The 24,062-nt window shown below is 32.6% G+C and overlaps 3 protein-coding genes across 3 annotated transcripts; all 3 read right to left on the reverse strand.

The window, feature by feature from the left end:
• Positions 1 to 2,126: 2,126 nt before the first annotated feature.
• On the reverse strand, positions 2,127 to 5,911 carry LOC125811603 (uncharacterized). Its single transcript, XM_049491124.1, has 4 exons — positions 5,813 to 5,911; positions 4,617 to 4,830; positions 3,374 to 3,473; positions 2,127 to 2,488 (listed from the first exon to the last, which is right to left on the reverse strand). Exons 2-4 carry the CDS (start codon positions 4,794 to 4,796, stop codon positions 2,232 to 2,234), a joined length of 537 nt encoding a protein of 178 aa, XP_049347081.1. The 5' UTR covers positions 4,797 to 4,830; positions 5,813 to 5,911; the 3' UTR covers positions 2,127 to 2,231.
• A 1,616-nt stretch (positions 5,912 to 7,527) lies between these two features.
• Positions 7,528 to 11,844, reverse strand: LOC125811717 (monogalactosyldiacylglycerol synthase 2, chloroplastic-like). The gene is made up of 8 exons (XM_049491253.1): positions 11,213 to 11,844; positions 9,947 to 10,119; positions 9,248 to 9,409; positions 8,883 to 9,024; positions 8,564 to 8,788; positions 8,386 to 8,448; positions 8,028 to 8,102; positions 7,528 to 7,925 (listed from the first exon to the last, which is right to left on the reverse strand). Exons 1-8 carry the CDS (start codon positions 11,477 to 11,479, stop codon positions 7,665 to 7,667), a joined length of 1,368 nt encoding a protein of 455 aa, XP_049347210.1. The 5' UTR covers positions 11,480 to 11,844; the 3' UTR covers positions 7,528 to 7,664.
• Positions 11,845 to 13,147: 1,303 nt separating this feature from the next.
• LOC125811538 (uncharacterized) lies at positions 13,148 to 18,313 on the reverse strand. The gene is made up of 4 exons (XM_049491044.1): positions 18,102 to 18,313; positions 15,588 to 15,628; positions 14,935 to 15,232; positions 13,148 to 13,770 (listed from the first exon to the last, which is right to left on the reverse strand). Exons 1-4 carry the CDS (start codon positions 18,151 to 18,153, stop codon positions 13,484 to 13,486), a joined length of 678 nt encoding a protein of 225 aa, XP_049347001.1. The 5' UTR covers positions 18,154 to 18,313; the 3' UTR covers positions 13,148 to 13,483.
• Between the last annotated feature and the right edge of the window lie 5,749 nt (positions 18,314 to 24,062).

The raw sequence follows: 24,062 nt of genomic DNA on the forward strand, positions 1-24,062 counted from the left end.
AATTATTCTGACAACAGATTGGTTTCTTTTAAAAGAAACTGTTTGTTTCTATTGTAGATGTGATAATAATGGCATAATTATTATATTTTGCCCATCATGAAGCAAACATAATTGTTTAAATTTGTGCCTTCATATGATAAATGGAAGTAATATTTACTTTTTCAAAAATGAAATTCTTTGTCATATTCTCTGAAAAAGAAAGAATTATATGAGGCATGAGCTTTGCCCATACTTAGTGTAGCTCACATGAAGGGTACAAGTAAAATAATTTTGCACTCCATGTTTACATGAAATTATACTAATATATTATAATTAAGTTAATATTAAGGTGACACATGTATTAATTATTAACTATAATTTAGTGATAAAGAATATTTATAGAAACGATAATAATAACATCTTCAGTATACTTATTACTTATGTTACTAACTCTTATCTTTATTTAATATTTGTCAACTTATTACTTATAGAATTATATTAACAATTCATATAATAATTGCATCACTGAAAGCATGTTTTTCAATGTTGAGTTGATAAAATCTTACCTAAAACTAATAACTTAAAAAACAATATTAAATACTACTAATAATTTTCATCTAAATGGTGTAAGAAAAATATTTTTGAATAAATACATATACGAAGTGTGTTTATATTTTAGGCCTCGAATTGAAATTTCGTTTTAGGCCTCAATTATGTTAAGCCGCCCTGCACAAGTAAAGCCTTAGGTACATAACATGCAAATCTCATTTCACAAGTGAAGCCTTAGGTACATAATATACAAATCTCATATTTAACTCATGAAAATAGAAAAGTTATTTCGGATAGTTGTTCAACAATAATTATAAAGATATTTGTCATATTTCTTATGGATTGATCTGAATATCGGGTATATAATTTTTTGCTGGTATATGTTATACAGGGGCGGCTCAACGTAATTGGGGGCCTAAAGCGAAATTTCAATTCGCGGCCTAAAATATAAATACACTTCATATATGTATTTATTCAAAAAAAAAAATTACACTATTAAGATGAAAATTATTAGTACTTAATATGATTTTTTGAGTTACTAGTTTTAGGTAAGATTTTATCAACACAACATTGAAAAACATCTTTTAAGTGAGACAATTATTATATGCATTGTTAACATAATGATATAAGTAATAAGTTGATAAATATTAAATAAAGATAAGAGTTAGAAGTTTAGAATCATAGAATTTGACTCAAAAAGTTGATGACTTGGTATATCTCATTTTAATATGCTTAGAGTAATGCTTGAAACTAAAATTTAAAAAGAAATAAAAAAGAATTTGTAATTCACTTTGTTCTACACTTTTCATTGTTAATTCTTATTTGTAACAAAGTACAAAAGATGTTAAAGTGGATAAAATAATTTATTTTAAAAAAAATTATACTTTTTATCATAAATAATTAATTTTTCTAAAAAAAATTTAACACATAATTTATTTTTGACAAAAATTTGGGGCCCCCGAAATTTGGGGGCCTAAGGCAAAGGCCTTATTTTTTAAAGCATAGAGCCGGCCCTGATGTTATATGGGCATAATAATTGTTGCTCACATGTAGTATGGGCATGCTAATAATTTGTTTGTCCATATATATGTGGTCTTGCTGAATAATTGATAATCTTTTTATTTGGCTAGTAAACATTTACTATTTTGAATTCAAACTATATGTGTTATATTGATAATGTCAATAAAAAGATTAAAACACAGTTATTATTAGTATATTAGGAAGAAATATTAAGGTATAATAACATAAACGTGCTAGTTAACTTGAATTCAACTGATATTTATGCCCTCCAATTTTGAGTGTGTACAAGTAGGCACGGTAACTTGTATAAAGTTAAATAAGTAGACACATGTGTCCTATATGACAATTTGCATCCTACCTGGTGTCTTACGTGTAATATGTCACGTAGGATTTGTTGTCTACTTGTTCAATTCTACACAAGTTTAACTATCTACTTGTCCACACTCAAAGCTAGAGAGCATAAGTGTCCGCTGAAGTCAAGCTAAATGGCACATTTATGTATTATGCCTATGTTAAAAGCACATTACTTTGGTGCATGCATGTACCATAATGTAAGATTTCCTCAAACACAAAAAATATCATTAGAAACAAATATAACAGAATATTTGAGGATAAAGATTATGCTGTATAAATCACATACAATTGAGCTTCACTTCATGTCAACTACAGAACAATAAGTTTCATCAATCCTCTGGGAAACCTAAATATCTATAAATAAGTTCAGCAACTGGTTTCGCGTCACCTGGTTGATATGGAACAAGAGACCCCGGATCCATATCCGATATAGTCTTGTATAATGTTTGTGGATGAGCACAATACAAATGTTTTCTCTCAGCCAGTTCTTCTGCAAGCTCGCTTTGATGGTTGTCCATTAGATCCTCATTGACTACCACTATTAACGGTTTGCCCAGTCGTAATGTCTCAAATATGCTCCCTGAACCTGCAGTACTCAAATGTGTGATTACATAGCCTTAGCCTTGCAACTTTTGAAGTCCTATAATGACAAGAAATATCGGTTGTTTTCCCTATTCACAACAAGTTTTACAAATTATTACTTTAGAACTCCATAACTCAAAAGGACAAAAATCTTGAAACCATAAGCTTCAATGTCTGGTTCAGCTTCTGCTCAGAAACGAAGTGCATGAACTTTTCACCCAATCATATGTCTTATGAGGCCACAAGCAATAGCAGCCGAAAACATTTGCAAGCAGAGGTTGACATTACATCACATCATGAGATAGACGTGTTGAAGAAAACAGACATTTCAACATGCTTGGAAATCCGACTCCCCCAATGATTCTGTGTCAGTTATTGTGACCATTGGAACAGTATTTGGGTTTTGGCATCATACAACTAGTATCTAGATCTATGGGTTAATTTCCCTAGTCAGGGCTAATATATGCACATTTTAATGAAATAATGATATCCGAAAGGCTAGTTGCGCTGATCCGAGTAGAAGGGAGAATAGAGGAAGAGAAGTCAAGGAGACCCTAAAAACAAACACAAAAGGAAGTGCCAACGTCATATAGTAAGTGGTGTTTTGTTGCTGTGGTTAGGAAGGGAGTAAATCATGTATTAAGATAAGCATAGCTAATACCATGTTCGATAGCATTTTAGTTGTTTTGTCTAAAATTAGATCACCAAGTATGGAGTTTGGTTATTATTTTACAACCCCACATAAATAAAACAGGTATACGCTATTAAAATGAAATAACTAAACCCTGTATAACTAATCCTTACATTTCCAATACATGCTTAACTCTAACCAACAACCAAACGACCCCTTAAATGTATAAAGCTAAGGTCATTGTCAACCATGAATTACCTGCATGGCTGATAACAAGTGATGCTGACTTCAAATAGTCAGCTATGCTTGATGAAAATGTGAAGTAGTCAAGAGCTGGGAAACCATTTTCAGCAGATGCCTGGAAAGATTACAGCAAAATAAAAAAGACCAGAAAGAAATGAATTATTACCTGGCAAAGAAGAATTGTTGAGTGAGCCGAGAAAATTTTGCAAAGGTACTTATGTGTAAGTGAGTGAGTGCATACAAGTGTTCCATTTCGGCTTAAAAGAGTTTCCATATCAAATTGCGACAAAGCATAAAATTAATAGGGTCAGTAAGTTTTAATGAGATGTGAGCACCCAAAAGAACCTAAATGTATTGCCACATCACACTTTCCAAATTTCTCATTTTTATTGTCCTTCAAAGACAAAGTTGAGACTTGGCAACCACATATTGGATCTCGGCAAGTTAAATAATTCAGCATGCTAAGGTCTAGTCATTACTCGGAATAAAGCTTGCATATCCAAGCATATGCGAACATAAATTCTTTAGAACTTTCAGTTTTCTTTGTTAAGCAGACTTACTAACATGTAGTAATAAAGCAACATGTGATGTGTGGGTTAGGCGACGAACATCACCTGTTGGAACCTTGCTGCAGACAGCCTGGTATTTAAGAGGAAAAGAGTAGAGGGATGGGTCAATCATCCACCGAGTTTCGAATGGTGATATATACGAGGAAGAGGGTAGAGGAATCGGTCCATCATCCGAGTGTTGAATGGTACTCACTGGCCCTTGGAGATGTTTCAGTAATATAACAAAAGAAAAGAACCCTATACTTTCTCTGCAGCAAGAAAACCAAAAACAAACAGCAATTTTTCCCAAATCCTGGAAAATTCGTAATTCTGCATCATTTCTCGAAGTTTCACGAACTCATAGTTCTTTCACTTAATTAAGCAACTAACTTTCTTTGCATTTTTATTTATTTTTGTTGTTGGTTTCCTCCCGATACCCACTTTGGGGATCGACTAATCCATATTCCTGGCGCTTAAGGCCCATTTAAAAGGGAACTAGGATATTTTTAATTCTCAAAGCTCGAACTCGATACCTCTGATTAAGGGAGGAGTGATCCTATCCATCCCACAATAGCCCTTTTTCTTCTACTTTTTCCTTAAGGAAGGACATCTTTTGGATCCACAATCGAAGTAGAAACTGAAAAACTTAACTTTTTACTACAAATGTGCTTACAGGAAAAAAACAAATATCAAGAGAAATGTCAAATTACCTTTGTGGGGATGTACGATCCTCGCCCCATTTGAATCAGAATATCGGTGTAACCCTTCTTGAACAATTCATTCTTAACTTCCGGAGTATCCACTGCTCTTACAAGAGCATCAAAAGAAGTTGTCCCCACGGTCACAAAAACTACTCTCTTCTCCTTTGTGATATCATCTATATCACCCATTTACAATTTCCAAATAACATTCAACAATTCGAATCTGCAATTAACATTATCGTACATATTACACGTCAAAATAACAGAGAAAAATATTGAAGGGGGGATTTCAAATGGACAAACGGAGAAAAACTAAGCAGAGTTTCCTTTTTAAGGGGGATTTTTCGATGCTTGATTGCCAGACAATGACTTATATTCTAGAAAACATTTCTTTTTTTTTCCCACCCAGTGTCAAATCCAAATCAGGGAGGATATTTAACTAGAATAGAGCATAAACCTAAAAAGATGAACCAAACCCATACAGAAACAAGAAAATAGCATCACGGTTTGGATTGAATCTCAATGAAAAAACACATCAACGAAAAGTCAATTCGATAAATTTAATGACCTTTACTTATAACTTAAAATTGTACCCACATTAAGCCTGACTAAAACATTTTTAAAAAGCCAAAAAAAAAAAAACCCTGATGATAAATATCTCACTGCTCAAACACAATTTAGTATATCATCACAATTTTAAGATATGAATTATGGAAGACAAACATCATTATAATCCAATATACTAAAATTCATTTTTTTTAACATTGTAGATAACTAGGGAGTTTCGACTTTCATATTATTTTGTTGTAGTTACTATCTACTTTTTTTTTTACTATGTGATATTTTTTGTACTTCAATTACTTCTGCTTTGGACTATCTTTTCGGTCTATTGGAAACAGTCTCTCTCTACCTCTACCCTCTCAAATCCCACTTGGTGTGATTAGACCGGATATGTTGTTGCTGTTGTTGCAGATTATTGGGGGGAAATGTAAGGAATTTGCAACAGAAATCACAATTTGAATCGCGCTAATTGATTCAAGAACAATTCGAAGCTGCAATTAACATATGGCATATATCACACATCGAAGTAAAAGAAAGTAATAACATTGAAGATTGAATTTTTAGCTCATATGCAGTTTGGGATATCTTCAAGAAATTCTTCGAGATAACACTGATTAGTAGAAATTACAATGAATTAAACTCACAGTTTGATTTGGTGGAGAAATTGAACGGTGAAGTGCTCTGGTGATCTCCGGCGGCCGGCACCGGGAAAGAAGGTTGATGAGAATTAACAGACTGAAAACAGTTTGATTTCGGGTCCATTTGATGTTTATTTAGGCCTGCTAGGAGGAGTTTTCAGTTGGGCCATAGGCTTTCTAGTTAAATGGGCTCTAAATTATATTTGAAGAATTGACCCAAATAGCCGCTCAATTTAACTCCTTAAATTAAAGAGGGAACAACACAAATCCCGCTAGTTTAGGTCATAATTACGTTCAGACATAATATTTAAACAAATTATCCTCTCCACCACTTTTTTTTGCCAGATACATGCAGGTAAAATTAGGTGTAATTTGTTTTAGATACATTATATTCAAGCGTGATTTGCATGTATTTGGAATACATTGGCTCTCCCGCTCACAACTCTCATGTATCACTTGCCTCTCTCTCTCTCTCTCTCTCTCTCTCTCTCTCTATATATATATATATATATATATATATATATATATCCAAAATCAATTTCATCTAGTGTATCCGATATTAATTTCATCTCATATATCCCATATCAATTTCATCAGTATATTTGGCATCAAATATTTAGTGTATACATGTATCTTGCATAAAAAAATGCACTGATACATTCCTCAGTGTATCCGTGCATAAAGAGAGATAGAGAGAGCGAGGGAGAGAGAAAGAAGAAGAGAGCGAGGGAGAGAGAAAGAAGGAAAGAGTGAGGAGAGAGCCAGAGAGAGAGAAAGGAGAGGAGAGATAAGTGATAGTGTATCCGTGCATAAAGAGGGATAGAGAGAGCGAGGGAGAGAGAAAGAAGAAGAGAGCGAGGGAGAGAGAAAGAAGGAAAGAGTGAGGGAGAGAGAGAGAAGGAGAGAGCCAGAGAGAGAGAAAGGAGAGGAGAGATAAGTGATTATGTAATTAGTTTAGAGTACATGTAATTATTTTAAAGTATAGGGAGATTTAGTAGATATGGTAGGGATGTTTGTCTGGTTAGGTAGTTTTTCCTTAAATTAAAATGGCCACGAAATGCATGATATTATTATGTATAATTCATACTTCCTCTATTTCAATTTACTTGTCTTACTTTCCTTTTTTAGTTTGTTTAAAAATAAATATCTCCTTACTCTCTTTTTTTATCTTGCCAACTCTTTAATTAATGTTAACATTCTACATGGCATTGTCTTCATGTAAAGGAAGAGTTCAATGGAATTCATTTCATTGACACTGGTTGTTCTTTCTACCTAAACTTACGGTTAACTACCAACTGCAAGAGAAGAGAAGAGAGAAAGCAAGCCGGGAACGAGTTGGAGTGTTTAGTTCTCAATTGAGACCAGTGTCTAGATGTGCACTCTCAAAGTTGGGGTGCTTACTTGCCAACATAGGTAAAGTTTGAGTGTTTGTCTATGTAATCAACAATAACATACTCAGTTTAATAACACAAGTAATCTCAAAAAGAAAGAAAAAAACTAAGCAATATATTCAATACAAATCAAATTTGCTGGACAAGTGAAATATCTGAAGCAACCTCATACAGGTCCTTCAAGCAATCTTAATACTAAAGAAGAAGATTTCAACACTCTAAAATATATGAAACTTCATCCAATTTCTGCATTTTTATCACAGCTCCCTCGTTCTCATCTCGTTTTAAATTTCCTTTTTCTCCGACTAACCAAGGATCGGAATTTTTCAAAATCTACAGATTACAATGAGCACGCCAAGCGTTTATGGCTAAAGAGTGAGATCATTGAACCTACCTTACATAATATCCTACTGGAACAAATCTTAGACCTTGTAGTAAAAAAGAAAAAAAGAATCTATATATCTGGTTTAAACTAAGCTTGAAAATGAAGACGTGAACGCATAAGGAATGTTGGCGAGAGGACCTCTCTGGCATGCGAGCTCATGGATGTCCTTCACGATGTCAAAAACTGCATCAGGTTGTGCAAGTTTAAGCGCATTCTCTGATATAGTTTTGCGCTCATCCTCTTTGGTGCTAAACCACTCTGCAACAATTCGTGCTGTTTCCTTGGGGCTTCGTGTGAAAACACCAGCTCCATTGTCCACAACGTATGGAACATTTCCCTTTTCCTGCAAATACATAACGGAAATGTAAATCAGTAAACACGGTCATAACAGCAGCTATACTACGATAGCTAGCAGTCGAATAATCAATGTTTTGGTTTCACTAACTTGTCCGGGAATGTAGTCGTTGAGAATAATTGGCAGACCTCTGATTAGTGCTTCTGCAATTGTACCTGGTCCAGCCTACAGGTGAAAATAACTGAATATTTAGTCCCACATTGTGAACAATGCACAAAAAAGAATACACGGCAACAAAAGCGAAGCCAGAAGTTGAAGCTTATGGGTTCGGAGTTCTAGTCCCTTCCAAGTTATTGGGTTCTAAATTAATATTTGTACATATTCAATGGATATTTAGTACAAATACAGAGTTTGGACCAAGACTACCAAGTTCAGCTGAACCCGTAATAACTGAAGTGCTAACTCTGCCCCTTCATAGTAATGCTAAAATAGGAGTGCATCGACATACCTTTGTGATAATGCAGTCGCAAGCGCCCATCCACTTCTCCATCTGTTTCTGAAATCCTTTAATCTAGATAGCAAGAAGAAAAAATATTCAAAATATTTTTCGATTGTCAAGTAAAGCTGAGGTGTTAACGTAGTTTTGTAAGGCGCATTCATACTCCAAGAATCTAATTCTGCTTTACCTTGACTGGGATGTTCCATTCGAGTGATTGTAATGTGGAAGCTAGCTCTTCATTGCGTCCACATATGACAACCATTTGACCAATAGGTTTCTCCATTTCTTTATCGAAAAGAGCTTCTCCGAGAGCCTTTGCAGTTTTTTTCACTGGTCCCATCCCTTCACCCCCGCCCATCAGCAACACTGCCGGCAATGTGGGATCCATCTCTAGCTCTACTCTGAGGTCATCCTATAGCAAGTATTGAGAAAACAATAAGAAAAAGTAAAAATGAAACATGGATTCAAAGGACTGTAATTCTGTTGTAAATGAATGAAACATTCACCTTGGTAAATATTGCTCTACAAAAAGAGGGACGAATAGGCAACCCGAAAACGCGTGTTTGAGATTCTTCCAATCCATCAAATAAAGCCCTCTTTGCTACCTCCTCAGCGGGGCAGTACAATCGATTGACCCCAGGATGAAACCTATCATTCGAAAGAAGATACCAGTTAAACTACATATTTGACATGAAAGCTAAATTGTCTGGACTCTCCAAAAATGTCACTGCACCCATGTTGGATCCTCCAAAAATGCACTACTTTTGGATGATCTAACATGCACCTAGCGGAATATTTGAAGAGTCCAAGCAACATAGCAAGAAAGTGTTAGATATATTCAAACTCCAAATTAAGTTACTCGATAATTTACCATGTACGGTGGCAAGTACTGAGGTCTGTAATAACTGTGACAAATATTACTTTCTTTTGTAGACCTTGCCATTTTAGAACCCACAAAGGAATGTGCTGCATAAGAGGATGAACACTAATGATTATGTCTGGCTTGTACTCCATCAGGCCAGCCTCCACCTCCCTTCATTTTCACAAATCAATAATTAGATATGAAACTCAAGCAACCAGGTCAGAAATTTTTCTTAACAAACAAGACAAGTCGGTATTGACAAAATGATAAGATATGAAGCATTAAAGAAATGATCAAAAACTGTCAAATGCATTCAAAATACAGTACTATAATTGAAAATGATGAATTTATGATGTGCTAACCTAGCTGGCGTATCAAAGGAAAATCATTTAGAAAATAACAGAAGTCATAGGTTATCACGCTAAAGAATACTCCCTCCATTTCAATTTGTTTGTATTACTTTATTTTTTAGTATGTTTCAGAAAGAATGTCTGGCACCTCTTTAGTTCTAATTTTTCATGTGGCATGTTTAAGACCACAAAATTAAAGAACACTTGAGTACATTCTACATATCTTTCGTTTGAAACAACAAGATTCAAAAGTTTTCATTACTTTCTTAAACATCGCGCCTAGTCAAAACTAGACAAACAAATTTAAAGTGGAAGTATCAAACATCCACAATTTTTGAAAACAAAGAAGGAACTATACTTGGCGTAAAAGGCGGCAATGGCAGCAAGATAGGCAGAGTGTATCCAACGAGGGGATGTGCCGTGAAATGCAACCCTCCAAAGCTGAACATGTTTAACCATGAACTTGTATTGTTGTTCCATGGTGTTCAATGGCCATCCAGTGTATTCCTTCCAAACATCTTTTACAAAAACCTACAACAATTGAACACATCTGACATTACCAAATCGAAATATGAATTTGCAGTATGTCCAATAAATATTTCATTAGGAATGTCATACCATGGGAGGGAAAAACTGTAGTAACTAAATTGTTAAACTTAACAAGTAAAAATTTATGCCGGAGAAGTATTTAACCAGATGGGATCTCCATAAACATGAAAATTATGTAGATCAACGCAAAAAAAAAACACAACTTGTAGGTAGAGATGACAACACGAATCAATATTAAATCTCTAAGCAAGGGGATTTGGGGATTCACAATTTCAAACAAAAAAATCCAATAAAAAGAGAAATTCAGATCATATAGCTAGAAAACCAAAAGGATAAAACTTATATTATACATTATAATATCCTTAACTTTCAAGACTAGCCAAAACTTCAAAGAAAAAAACTTGGTTTTTATCATTGGAAAACGGAAACTCAATACCTCAATATGAAAAATGACTCAATATTGCACATAGGACAACACGAATCCACATGGAATTTCTAAGCAAGGGGATTAATGGGATTCACAATTCCAAACTAAAAAAATGCAACAAAAAGAGCAATTCAGATCAAATAGCTAGAAAACCAGAAAGATAATAACTTTACGATGTAATATCCTAAATCTTCAAGAACTAATCAAAACTTCAAAAGAAAAAAACTTGGCCTTTATCATTGGAAATTCGATACCTCAATATGACAAATGGCTCAACAACACATAGGACAACACAAATCAACATGGAAAAGGGGATTAATGGGATTCACAATTCCAGACCTAAGAAATGTAACAGAAAGTGTAATTCAGATCAAACAGCCAGGAAACCAGAAAACCAGAAATATAATAACTTTATATTGTACTTTACATTATAATATCCTTAGCTTTCAAGAACTAATCAAAACTTCAAAGAAAAAAACTTTGCCTTTATCATTGGAAATTCAAGACCTCAATATGACAAATGATACAATAATGCACATAGAACAACACGAATCGACATAGAATTTCAAAGCAAAGGGATTCACAATTCCAAACAAACACATTATTTCATATCAAATAGCTAGAAAACCAGAAAGATTGAAACTTTACATTATACTCATCCCCAAATTCCAAATGAAAAGCATCGCGAATTGCCTCAGCTGAAGCCCTATGTCCACCCCCTGTATCACTCATCAAAATAAGCACATTTTTTGTCCTTTCAGCACCAAGCTGCACCATTTCCATTGTATTATTTTCATCTTGAAATTCAATATTACATCTCTTTGTAGTGTTGTTATTCCCTACAAACCCATAAACCCCAACTCTCTCTAACACCGTGCTTATCGGATTCCTCACCGGAATCACCTCAGTCACCATTTCCCCTCAATTCTTGAAATCTCTATATTTGGTATAAAGTTCAAATTTTTTTCCACTTTTTAGCAAATGTATATCAAAATCAAACACCCAACCACATAAAGATTTCAAATTTCCAAGAAAAGAATGAATCCACCACCCCTTTGACCTGCCGGAAAATGGGGTTCTTTTTTCCGGCAAGATCAAAGAGTTGGGGATTAAAAAAAGAGGAAAATGGCTATAAAAACACAAAGGGTTTACGAAATTCAAGAAACTGAAAAAATGGGACACCCTTTAATGGATTTTGAGAGAGTTGAAAGTATGGAGAAATGGGGTTAGTTTTTTTCTTCTTTCTGTTAATAGGAGATGATGAAAGGACAGAGCAGAGAGATATGTGGAGAATGGTTCTATTTTTAGATGTACTATATTTGGTGGCAGTGTCTTGAGTAATTTATTGACATACCATATAAACATGTTCAAATTTGGCTTTTGAGTATACACGTCTAGATATTTTATTTTATTTTATTTTTATCGAATTAGTTGGATATTTCGAATTACAAAATATCATCTCCACCTTCAATATTTTTGTGTTATATCAGCATTGAATATCCACGAGACACAATGGAAATGAGTTGGAGTATTTTGTTGTCAGTTGAGATCAAGTGAAGGTGTCTAAATACACACTCTTAAAGTTAAAGTGATTACTTGTTAATTGAAATTAAGTTTGAATGTAAATTTATGTATTACGCTTTTTTTTTAGCAGATTCAAATATAATTTGTTAAAAACAAATCATGTAAAAACAATACCCCTTTATGTTTTAATAATTGTAATGTTTGAAATTGCTTACTCATACCTCAACTAATTTAATGCAGTATATGTTATTTCTCACTAGACATAATTTGAAATCTATTGTTTTTATTTATTTAATAATATATATTTATACTATTCGAGCCAAAAATACTAAATATTAGATTTATTCTTAAATACAAATTTTATATATTTTTATCAAGTTAAATTATATCACACAAATTAAAATGGTGGAAGTTTGTTTTTGAAGTGGTTTGTAAAATAATATATTGTGGTGGTCCTTCCACTTGTCTTTTACAGATGTGTGCATACATTTTTCAATGAGAATTAAAATATTCTTATATTATAATATATAGTTTTCATGGGCCATTGCCAAGTTTATTGAGTTGTATTTAGTCCTTAAAAAAGGAAGGTACCTTTTTGAAATTTTAAATTTAAAACTTTAAGGAGTGCCTTATTTAGAAAGAAGTTAAAATATTAGAAAAGGAAAGTCACAAATAAGGTACACATGGTGTTGTCTGTTGCCATTTTCAATTTTTTTTTCAATATTTTACGTTATTTCATGATTATTGTCCTAAAACTATATCCTAAAAGTAATTTATTACATCTTGGAGGTAGAATAAAATAATATCAAATTAGAAAGAATATGGTGAGATATCCAAAAATAAGGTTGCAATTATATTTATATTCCGTTTGATTGAAGGTAAAAATTCAAAATTAAGGTTACGATTAAATATATATACGACGTTTAACTGAAGGTAAAAATTTACACCTCCAACAAAACAAAATATAATTTGAATCTTTAACTTAATCTTGATATATCTCACCTTATCTCACGTATCAAACGACCATTGAGTTTAAGATGGTATAATCCATCAAAATTGCATCAATTTGTCATAGACTAATGTCTTATATAAATTCTATTAGAGTTAGACTAATGCATTACAAATATTTTCAAAGAAAACACTGAAAAGTTTATACAGAAAGCTAACTGATTGTTGATGCATCTTGTAAGCTACATTTCCCTCTCAATACATCTGGTATCCAAACGATTAAACGCGCACCCACTGCCTTTGACTCGAACTATATATAAACATAACATATAGTTAGTTACATTGTATCGAGATTTTAAGACATATGTATATATGTCTACTCGGAGCCTTTCAAATCCTGAATCTGCACCTGAGGTTATCTACATTCAGGTACAAAAGCAAACCTACTCAATTGATGCCACGACAGATCGGGCAGGGAGGATCTGTTACATTGTCATGATGTGTTCTTTCCTCCAAACAATCAGCATGGTAAAGATGACCACAAACTAAAACTGCCACAACAGAGGGCTCACAGGAAGGTATGTTGCTATCGAGCATATAGCGTTTCTTTCTCAAAGGCTTCTGACATAATCCGCAAAAGAGCTTGGTGACATTGGAAGATGTTGCATTCGTTGCCAGTAAACTGGGCGCAACGCCAACACTTTCTGGTTTGTGAAGTTCACTCTGTTTACTCTCTGAAAAGAAATGCAAAGGAAGTCAAGTGAGAAGCAGAAAATAATATCAAAGATGTTAATAGTGCAGTGTTATCAAAAACATAAAGCGAAATCCGTTGGGGCATTAAGTGCAAAGCGAAAATAAAGCACGAGCTTTAATGAAAAAAGGCACAAAGGGAGAAAAAAAATACAAATATATATGTTTAGTCCAAGACTAATAATGAAAGGCATGAATGACAATGATATGAACAAAGAAATTGAAATTTTTTTTACGATAAAATGAAATTTCAGTTGTTTAATGTCGTCTCTTCGGAAGAGACTCATTGACAAAGAAAAGTATGACTTAGAAGATTGATGATGACACTAAAGCATACTTTAAGCAAGGCGAAACGCTCAACACATTTTGCGCCTCGCTTGAAGGCCTAAGCGCACCTTTGACAACACTATTCAAGTGTTACCTAAAGTTGATTGGCTTGATACACGAACGACCACTTGAACTTGTTCAAACATTTTTGTTTTTCATTTAGACAACTAATCTAGAGCCCCTATGTATTGAACACCTTATGTTGTCGAGAATGTGCCTATTGAACACATTTTGATGTACATGTTTCTATTTTGCAGAAAGATTGGATCTTTCGCAGGAGAAATTTTTTCCAACTCCTCTTCTTCTTCCTCCTCCCTGAAAAAATTGGTGTTGCCAGAAACGGAAGCTTTACAGAATTCTTCATTTCAACTCCTCTCTCTTTGTCTCTATTTTCATGTCATGAAACTTATTTTTTCTTTTGCTCATTGGTTTTATTTGTCACATCAAGAGCGAGTAACATTCATGCACCTTTGGTTTGTTTAGAATTGTAAGATAAGCGATCAATAGACACATTTTTTATAACATAAACCGTTCAATAAGTTGGGGCCCTAGATGGGTGTCTATGCCCGGTTCAGCCATTTAGGGGGTCATCTATGTATTCAACCAAGTAGATTCAAAAGAAAGATAAGAGAATCGCTCAAGACTAATACAAAAAGAACGAGAAATTTGATTTACAAGGCCACGTTTAATTTCTATTAGAATTATCTTACATTTGATGGCAAAACAAAGAACTTGGCCTCCAAAAGAGACCAGGATCCTTGTGCAACTACTAAGGAGTTGCACAGGATGTATGTGGAAAAAGATAAGGAAATAAGTTGCACCTGTGTCATGTCCAGAATCCGAGTTGCATTTAATAGCTGGCTTTGCAGACATCAGCTCATCATAAAGAGGAGTCGTCCCACCACGGGAAGTTGATGCCTCAGCATTATTAGCAGACCTCCGTCGAGTATAATGGAGCCCATAGTAGTGATGAGGATTCTTTGAACACATTGCCTGGTCAATATTTCGACGGTGAACAATAGATGGTTGTTGGCATTGTGTTGCCTTTGAAGAATCATCTATGATATCCATAATTGATGAGAAAGACTTTGTTGCATAGACATCAACTTGATGAGAGGTCTGCTCAATTAATACAAGAAAAGATCTAAGAAGGATAAGCAAGAACATCGTAATGCCAAATCATTTAGTGTTTGAACTCTTTCACCTCCCGATTATGTACATGAAGACTTTCTCCTTATAAATATTTAAGGTGGGAATGTCACCACATTTATAACTAAGTCAATTAATCCCAGCTCATCAATATCTATAGAGTACCGTATCAATCGAGCTGATATATATTCCTCCACCATTTTACATGATTCCCAAAAATGCAACAGATGCAGATGTGTAAGCAGAGTAACTTTGAAGATTGAACCACATAGCAAAACTAGCGGAAATATTTAACTACCACTGCATGACAGGAAAGAAAGCTAACCTGTCTCGACAATGCATCCATCCCAGGTGGAGGCAGCTGGTCTGCAGCCACATGAATAAAGCTTTGAATTACGAATTCAAGTATTCAACTGTCATTTCTCAAGGAAACTAACTATGCAAGCACAATGAATATCAACCACAAACATTTTTTCATTTTGCATATATGTGTTAGTGTTGATTGGTAGGACCTAGGAGGGAGACTCCATTGAACTCGAACAAATACTGAACGAACAAAAACCATCCTAGAATTTGTATTTCATGCTTCTAAGAATTTCTCACACGAAAAGCATTGCAATGATGGCGAGCTTCTTCTAGAAAGAATTCTATTTAAATAGAAGAAACTTAGCGCAGCTACACTTAAATATAAGGCAAAATAATCAGAACTTTTGGTGTGTGACAGTGATACCTTGGGTAGATAGAACAAGAAAATGGCATGGGATACTATACAGCAAAAGATCAAGTTTCCATCAGACCATCTTCCGCATAAGTAGAAAAGAAGGCGATGTAAATGGCATATGATACAAACCATAGTTGGGAACCAACGTAGTACGAAGCAGAAGGAAAAGAAGTCTTGAGAAAATTGTGAGTATGGAGAAGTGATCCCTTGACAGTTGAAGGTCATACGCAGATAACGGTAAGTTGGCCACGAGGTCATGTTCAACAATGCTTAGATATCTTATATCACTATACTAAAAGTTAGGAAATCCAATCAATAGTGAACATTTGCTGGTTGGATCTGAATCTCTCCTTGCTGGAAGGCTGTTTATGAGCGGAAGGGAAGTAGAGGTAGAGGGTCCGAAGGAGAGAGGAGATCTCTGCTGAAAGTGCTTTTGATAGGGAATAGGGAAAAGCCTATTTAGCTCCTTTCCAAAGGTAAGCGGTTAGGTTGACGATGTTAAACTTCGTATTCAATCGGGAACTCATAGGTTGTAATATTTATCTTACGGGGGGGGGGGGGGGGGGACGCATCTCGTTGAGCGTGGAGAAGCGTTGGGAACCCCAATTTATTATTTCTGTTTCTAAAAGAGTGAAGTGAATTTCTCATAACTAACCAACTACAAGAAATTTAAAAGACAAAAAAAACTCAGAAATTATTGATCTGAGATAATCGTCTAAAATCCAAAAACTCAAACACAGGAAATGGAACTTTCTACTAAAATTCCATTCACCAAACTCTAAAAGCCTAACAATTCATAGAAAGTTAAACCTTTTGTTGGATAAATGAATTGCTTGCCACGAAGAAGGAAAAAAAAAGCAATCTTTACTTATTAGCAAGCTGTCAACTAAGGGAAAACGTTCCAATACCTCTTTTCACTAACTAAGGTGTCCAGATTAGCTTGTGCGCACCTCAAATAATTCCACGAGAAACCTGGTACTCCCACCAACACAAGTATTGTGTAACTCTGTTCACCTAACCTTGGACAAATAGGAAGAAATCACCTAGTGTTTTTGCCTCCACTGGAATTTAACCACTAGAAAACGTCCAAATATTCCCAGCACATTAAAAAAATGAGACTCTACTATTAGTGATTGATAACTATTAAACAAGCAATTTTTCTATTAAGAAGCTACAATATCTTACTACCCACCTACCCCTCTAAACACCTTTTTGGAGCAGCATAGCATAATTTCAATTAAATTATAACACCAAGTACAATGCTAGTCGAACAGTCAAATCAACCACCGAGAATTCTTCCAAACAAGAAAAAGAATCAAGAAAATAAGACAACAGAGTGAGCATTTTCAGCGGAAATAAACACAAAAAGGAAGAAGCATTTATAAGCAAGAACCAATTTTTACCAGTACGAGAAAAAATCTTATTGAGATCAGTTCTTCTCTTTCTTTTCCCAATATATATAATACACACACAACAACCAATTATATGTGAAACATAAAAATCTAAGTGTCAACCTAAAGAAAACGTCCCAACAGTGCAAAGCCACGACTTTCACTAAGGGGATTCAAAATGTAAACAAATAAACACCAAACAAACCAAGGGGATTATTCATCATGTACTGTATATACACATAAAAATATAATTTTGATCTTATATATACCGTGCAATTTCTACCAAATCCCTAGCTCCGCCCCTGAGTCCTGATACTTCCAACACATTAAAAAATAAATGAGACTAGTTTTAGACATTAATAACTACTCCATTAACCTAGCAATTTCACAATTAAGAACCTATAATTTCCTCCTCCTCCTCCTCCCCCCCCCCAACAACCCACCAATCTAAACACACCTTTCTTTGGAGGGCGGAGCCAGGTAGGGTCAAGGGCTTCATTCGAACCCCTTCGACAACAAATTAAACTATTGATAAGACAACAAAGTAAATGTTGAACCTCTTTAGCTTCTTTACTTTTCATATTTTGTAACGTAGTGAAAATACTGGTTCCGTCACTTACTAGCATTGCATAATTCCAAGTAAATTACAACAATAGAAAAGAATCAAGAAAACAAAACAATTCAGCACAAAAAGCAAGAAGCATTTTAAGCAAGAACCAATTTTTACCAGTAAGAGAATGAGTTTTATTGAGATCAGCTCTTCTCTTTCTCTTCCCCATAAGTTTTAAACACACACCCACAAAGCCAATTTCATGTAAACTCAACAAGATTAAAACTTTATAGAAAATCAGTGGCTATTTAGCCACTAATTTTTGGGCTTTTGGGTAGTTAATTGCTTAATTTGGGAAAAATGGATTCTTTGGGGGTTGGGTTGGGGGGTCGGTGTAGGGGGTTAGAGCAAGGACACGATGGTACGACAAATATAAATTTCACAGAAAAGACATGGGAGGAGAAAGAGGAGAGACGTGTCATTACTTAGCTCTCGGTTTGGTCATAGATTTCGAAGTTGAATTTGAGGTTTTCTGAAATTTTATGTTATATTTAGGTGTGTATTTTTACCTTGAAAAATTTGATATTTTATGATGAAAAGTAAGGATGGCATAGTATGATATGGTACGGTATTTGAAAGTTTCGATTCGTAATTTTGGTATTTAATTTATAAAAAGTTATATCATGACCATATCAATTTAATTCAATTTGTTCGGTTTTGATATTTTACGGGATGGTAAATCGGTAACCACAATTTGTTCAACTTCGACTAATATATACTCGTATAATAGAGTATTATGACTTTGACAATTAAAAAAAAATCTCAATTGTATCATACTAACACATTACACATGTAGAAATATATATATGCAAAATAAAGTACAATCAAATTCTTTTGTTAATCGATTACAATTCAAATACATTTCAATCAAAATAGAGTAATCAAAATTTTAACTTCTAAACATTTAGTTTATACTAATATTTGTTAGTATTTTAATAATGTATATGTTATTTATGTAACTATATGCTTCGGTATGGTATTCAGCATTTCGTTATGTTATATCTAAATACCAAATATCATATCAAATACTAAAAAAATTAAAGTATATATCATACACCACATCAAATACCATAATATCAAAACCACGGTATTAATCTAAGTTGATTTTCATGAGCTTGAAAACATTTAAAAGATCAAATTTTGAAGTAGTATGTCTTGTTTTTGTTACCTATTGAACTACATTTTCTAGGACTAATTTTGTCTCGATAAATGTCAATGTAATTGTTAATACTCACATGGGAGACCATTAATTATGACTTCTTCTCGTTGCATACTTTGATCTACTACGGAGACATGTGAAAGATAAAATAAGTTTAAAATATGGCTTTTATAATGATTGAAACTTCACAAGTTTCATACTTTAATTATTAGATATCTCTGTTGTTTTGTGAAATATAATATTTGAAAATTAAACTCTCTAAAAAATAATGTGTAGTAATCTTGCACAAGACATTACATTTTCTAGACATATATGTTTGAAACTGAAAGTGATTTTTCTGAAATTTGAACTATCCATCTTAATATCGAACAATAGTTTTAAAAAAAATATGTTCAACAAAACTTTTCTTGATTTTTATTCAATTTCCACATTCAATTTTGCAATAATAGTGTTGAAAACCTCACTTTATTAAGGATGTGATTTTCTTAATGACACTATGCATTCAGGCTACAAAAACAATCACATACTTAGTACCTTTAAAAATTAAGTCCAAAAAGATAAGATATATGTAAATCTTATCATTACTTTTGTTGGTAGATCATCAACTCAAAAAATATGGAAAAATTATTTAACTACACATCATTTATTATCATATTTTCTTATTTTCCCTACCATTTCAAAAAATATCAAAAATCCCCTTTTTTGCTCTCATCATTCCTTTTTTCGGATACATTAATTTGAAATCTCCTAACCATGATTTTCCTTCCTTTTTTCACTCCACAAATCTCTCTACAGTTACTATCATTAATCCATTTTTGAATTTCAAATCTTTTCTCTTTCCAGTAAAAGATTTCAAATTATTCAAGAGATAGATTTCTTTCATCCACTTCAATTTTTGACTTTATTTTTTATTTTTATTTTTATTTTTTTCATCTTAAAAAATTACTGAATCTTTTACTCCCGATCTCTTTATGGAAGAGAGGTGGAAAAACCTTGTTAATGCACATAGTTCATCTTGGAGTGCATTTGAAATGGTTCCAGGAATTTCTAATGGCGATCTTCATACACTTCATTCCGTTGATTCGATCTTTTAGTTTTTTGGGCTTACTTTCAATGTATCTCGCTTATTTTGATTCTTAAATTAGTCATTTTTAGTGCTATCACTGCTACAATAGCTTTTGTTTTATACAATGTATCATGTTCATATTTAAGGTATTGATACATAACTCTAATGTTGTTGAATCTTCGATTAGTGTTTATCATGTTCAATATAAATGTACTTGATACATAAAAATTTTGTTATGTATCACACACCAAAAAATATGTTATTTGGAACAATTACATGTATAATGTTTTTTTTTAAAATATAGTATTTCTCAAACAAAATAAGATACATAGATAATAATATATCATGTACTAATTTTTTAGGCATGATATGTAAATTCAAATTCATACTAAATGTATCTGATACATAACAATTACCAAACAATAATGTATCAATCTCAATAAATACACTTGATACATAAACCTTAATGTTTTGTAGCTAAAGCATTGTGTATCAAATTAATTGATAGGTGCATGATACATAATATATATCAAATTCAATAGTTTTCAAACTTTATTACATATATCATTATATGTATCAACTGATCACTACTGTTTTTGTGTCCCACACAAAAAAATGTTATTTAGAATAATTATATGTATAATGTTTCTTTTTATAAAATACAATATTTCTCATACAAAATAAGATACATAAATAGTAATATATCATGCACTAATTTTTTAGACATGATACGTCAATTTGAATTTATACTAAATATATCTGATACATAACAATAACCACACATACATGTATCCATCAAAGCTACGTATCTCTTCAATCTTGTTATACGTTGTTTCAATGCATAGAGGATACACATGAATAATTTCATAGCACCAACATGGACAACACAGGGCAATTACCTGAAGGAACAAAAAGAAGATATCATATCTTTTTAACCAACCCAGTTGTCCAACAAATAGGCAGAATCAAGTGATGTTGCCCCTCCCACTCCAAAATTCACACCTTGCCTGAATTTTAAAATAATCTTCCAAATATGGTGGCACTAATATATGTGAAATTTAACATCTTTGCATAAGCGTTTAAGAGGAGCCTGGATACTATAACACAAGGGCACAATTGACAATGGACAAAAATTAGCTGATTGATCCATTGACCAATGTATTAATTATCCAAATTTGTAGATACGCATACCAATAAAATCAGCTATTGTTTTTGACTTTTTTCAATTTATTACGATTTGGGTAAGAATTGAAAGAAGAAAATTTGAATTGTTTGAAGCTAGACGGATTTTGAATAGAATTGAGAGAAGAAAATTTGAATTTTGAATTGAATCCGGGCGGATTTGGAAGAGAATTGAGAGAAGAAAATTTGAATTTTGATTTGATTGAATCTTTTCAGATTTGGGAGAGATTGAAATTAACTAGATTAGCGTGATTTGGGGAACTCACATCAATTTTATATTCTCTTTCCTTTAAAAGTCTAACTGATTTTGTTTTAATGAATCAGATTTAATGTATCCGTCTTCTTTGCTATGTATCTGAATAGCAATAATTTTGAGGGATTTTTGTAAATTGAAAAAGAGTAGGGATAGAATGTAATTTAGGTCCTTACACTATGTGATTTATGTAAGTTATAAAAAAATATGTATATAGACTACGAAGTGAAACTACTCTAGTATTTTCTAGAAGACGGGTCAAAAGGATAGGCCCATTAGCCAAAGAAGTGGGCTTGTTCTTGCATATCCATGACCCAATATATAAAGAAAAATGGAAAAATTACAGAAATCTCACATTTTAGTTTACTTATTATCATTATTCCTTATAAATTTTATAAATTTCCAAAATCCCTCATTTTCGCGCATCAGATTAGTGTATCTCACGCATCAGATTAATGTATCAACGCTTATATTATTGTATCTCGCGCATCAGATTAGTGTATCATGTATAAAATGTACATTAGATTAGTGTATCATGTATAAAATGTAATGTATCTTACTTAACGATTAATGTATCTCGCGCATCAAATTAATGTATCAGCGCTTATATTATTATATCCGTTTGAGGGATTTCTGTAATTATAAACTTTTAAGGGATATATTGTAATTTTGCCTTCAAAGTATGTGATTTCTGTAATTTGTCCATTTCACATAAACAATCAAATTTGGTAAACAGAAATGGTTGGGTGTGGGTATATGGGCAAAGCTTATTATTAAACCTTCAAATATGGTAAACACATATAATACTTACCATGAGTTCAATCGAGAAAATATGTAATATATTGATTGTTGAATGATGAGTGACCTGTTTTTGGGAGATCACTTGTTCAGCCTACTCGATCAGTCGTGTGGGTCTCATATTATTAAAGAAATTTAGAATTATACATACCTTAAATACAAGTCAAACACGTGGCTTTATTGAATCTTTACATATTTCACTTCCATGTCTTTCTCTTTTCCTTTGTTATTTTTGCGTGCAAAAAAATTTGACCCGGAAATTTTCTTCTAAAATCATTTAAGATATGTATATTTTTGTAGTTGAAACACTAAAAAGTATGTATTTTTTAGGGATAATTATATTTTTTTATATATATAAATCATCATTGATTCCTTCGTGAATTTTGTCATAGACAGGATGTTGGCGTTATTTAATACATGACCTTGGCTTCAATACTATTTGTTAGGATCAAACGTAGGTTTACTATTTTACCAAAAATTATAGTTGATAGCACGAATGTAACGTTATCTTTTAACTAATTAAGTCCACCAAGCAAGTATTACGTTTGATCATGACTCCGACCCAAATCACCCACCTACACCCCTTCGTAGGAAATCAGCTTCTATTAAAACGTTGAAGATAATATTTATTCTTATATGTTCATAAATATTTGAATGTGTTGAATAAGAAAAAAAAAAACTATAAAGATTGAAGAATATGTTGATTCCTAAAAATATTGTGTTTCTTTGCTAAAAGTACAGAGGATGCTAAGGAGATAAATGAAAATGTTTAGGTTTCTTTATATCCTTTTCTATACTTTGAGGTGCAAACTGTTAAAAGGAAAAAAAGAGTTGAGATAAAGAACATAGACCTTCGTGTAATGGAATCGAAGAAACGAGAAAGAAAATTGAAGAAGTAATAAATAAAATTTATTGTATGATTCATTATATTGTTTCTTATATTAAAAATAAAAGACCATATCATTATTTATAGAAAATAAAATAAAAAGAGATATATGTTATTCTTTCAGGTAGATATTAAATTAAAAGGAAACTAAATATTATGTAATTAATATAGATTTCTAATAAGAAAAATAAATATTCTAGAATATTTCTAAATTAGAAAAGAAAAAATATTCTACCATTAATGTAAATCATAAATTAGAAGGGAAATAAATTTTAACATTTCATCGAACTTAGACACTTAGCTTTCATCCTTTTGCTTATAGACAACGTTTTGACTTTGCTATTTCTCATGACTTTAATATCATCAGAATTTACAAAAACAATTGTTTAAAATTATTTTTCAATTAAATTTTTTTAAGATAAAGTAATTATTTTTTCTTTTCTTATCCTTATTACGTAGTAATTGTTCTTGAAACTACATACAATATAATGAAATGAATATTTGATGAAGAAAGAGATATTATCTTGAATTCTTGATACATTAATAATGAAAAAATAACCAAAATTCTTCTTAATTACTTTTTTAAAAAAACACGTATAAAAGAAAAACACAATAAATAATTTTATTAGACGGAAGGAGAACTACCATAAAATCCTATTTAATAATGTTGCCTCCTAACTACTAATTATTTCTAAAAGCCATATTTACTTGCACAAATTACTAACCTTTTACGT

This window comes from Solanum verrucosum, unplaced genomic scaffold, assembly GCF_900185275.1.
Source record: "Solanum verrucosum unplaced genomic scaffold, falcon-dt-bn FXZP01000238.1, whole genome shotgun sequence".
In the NCBI taxonomy this organism is placed as follows: domain Eukaryota; kingdom Viridiplantae; phylum Streptophyta; class Magnoliopsida; order Solanales; family Solanaceae; genus Solanum; species Solanum verrucosum.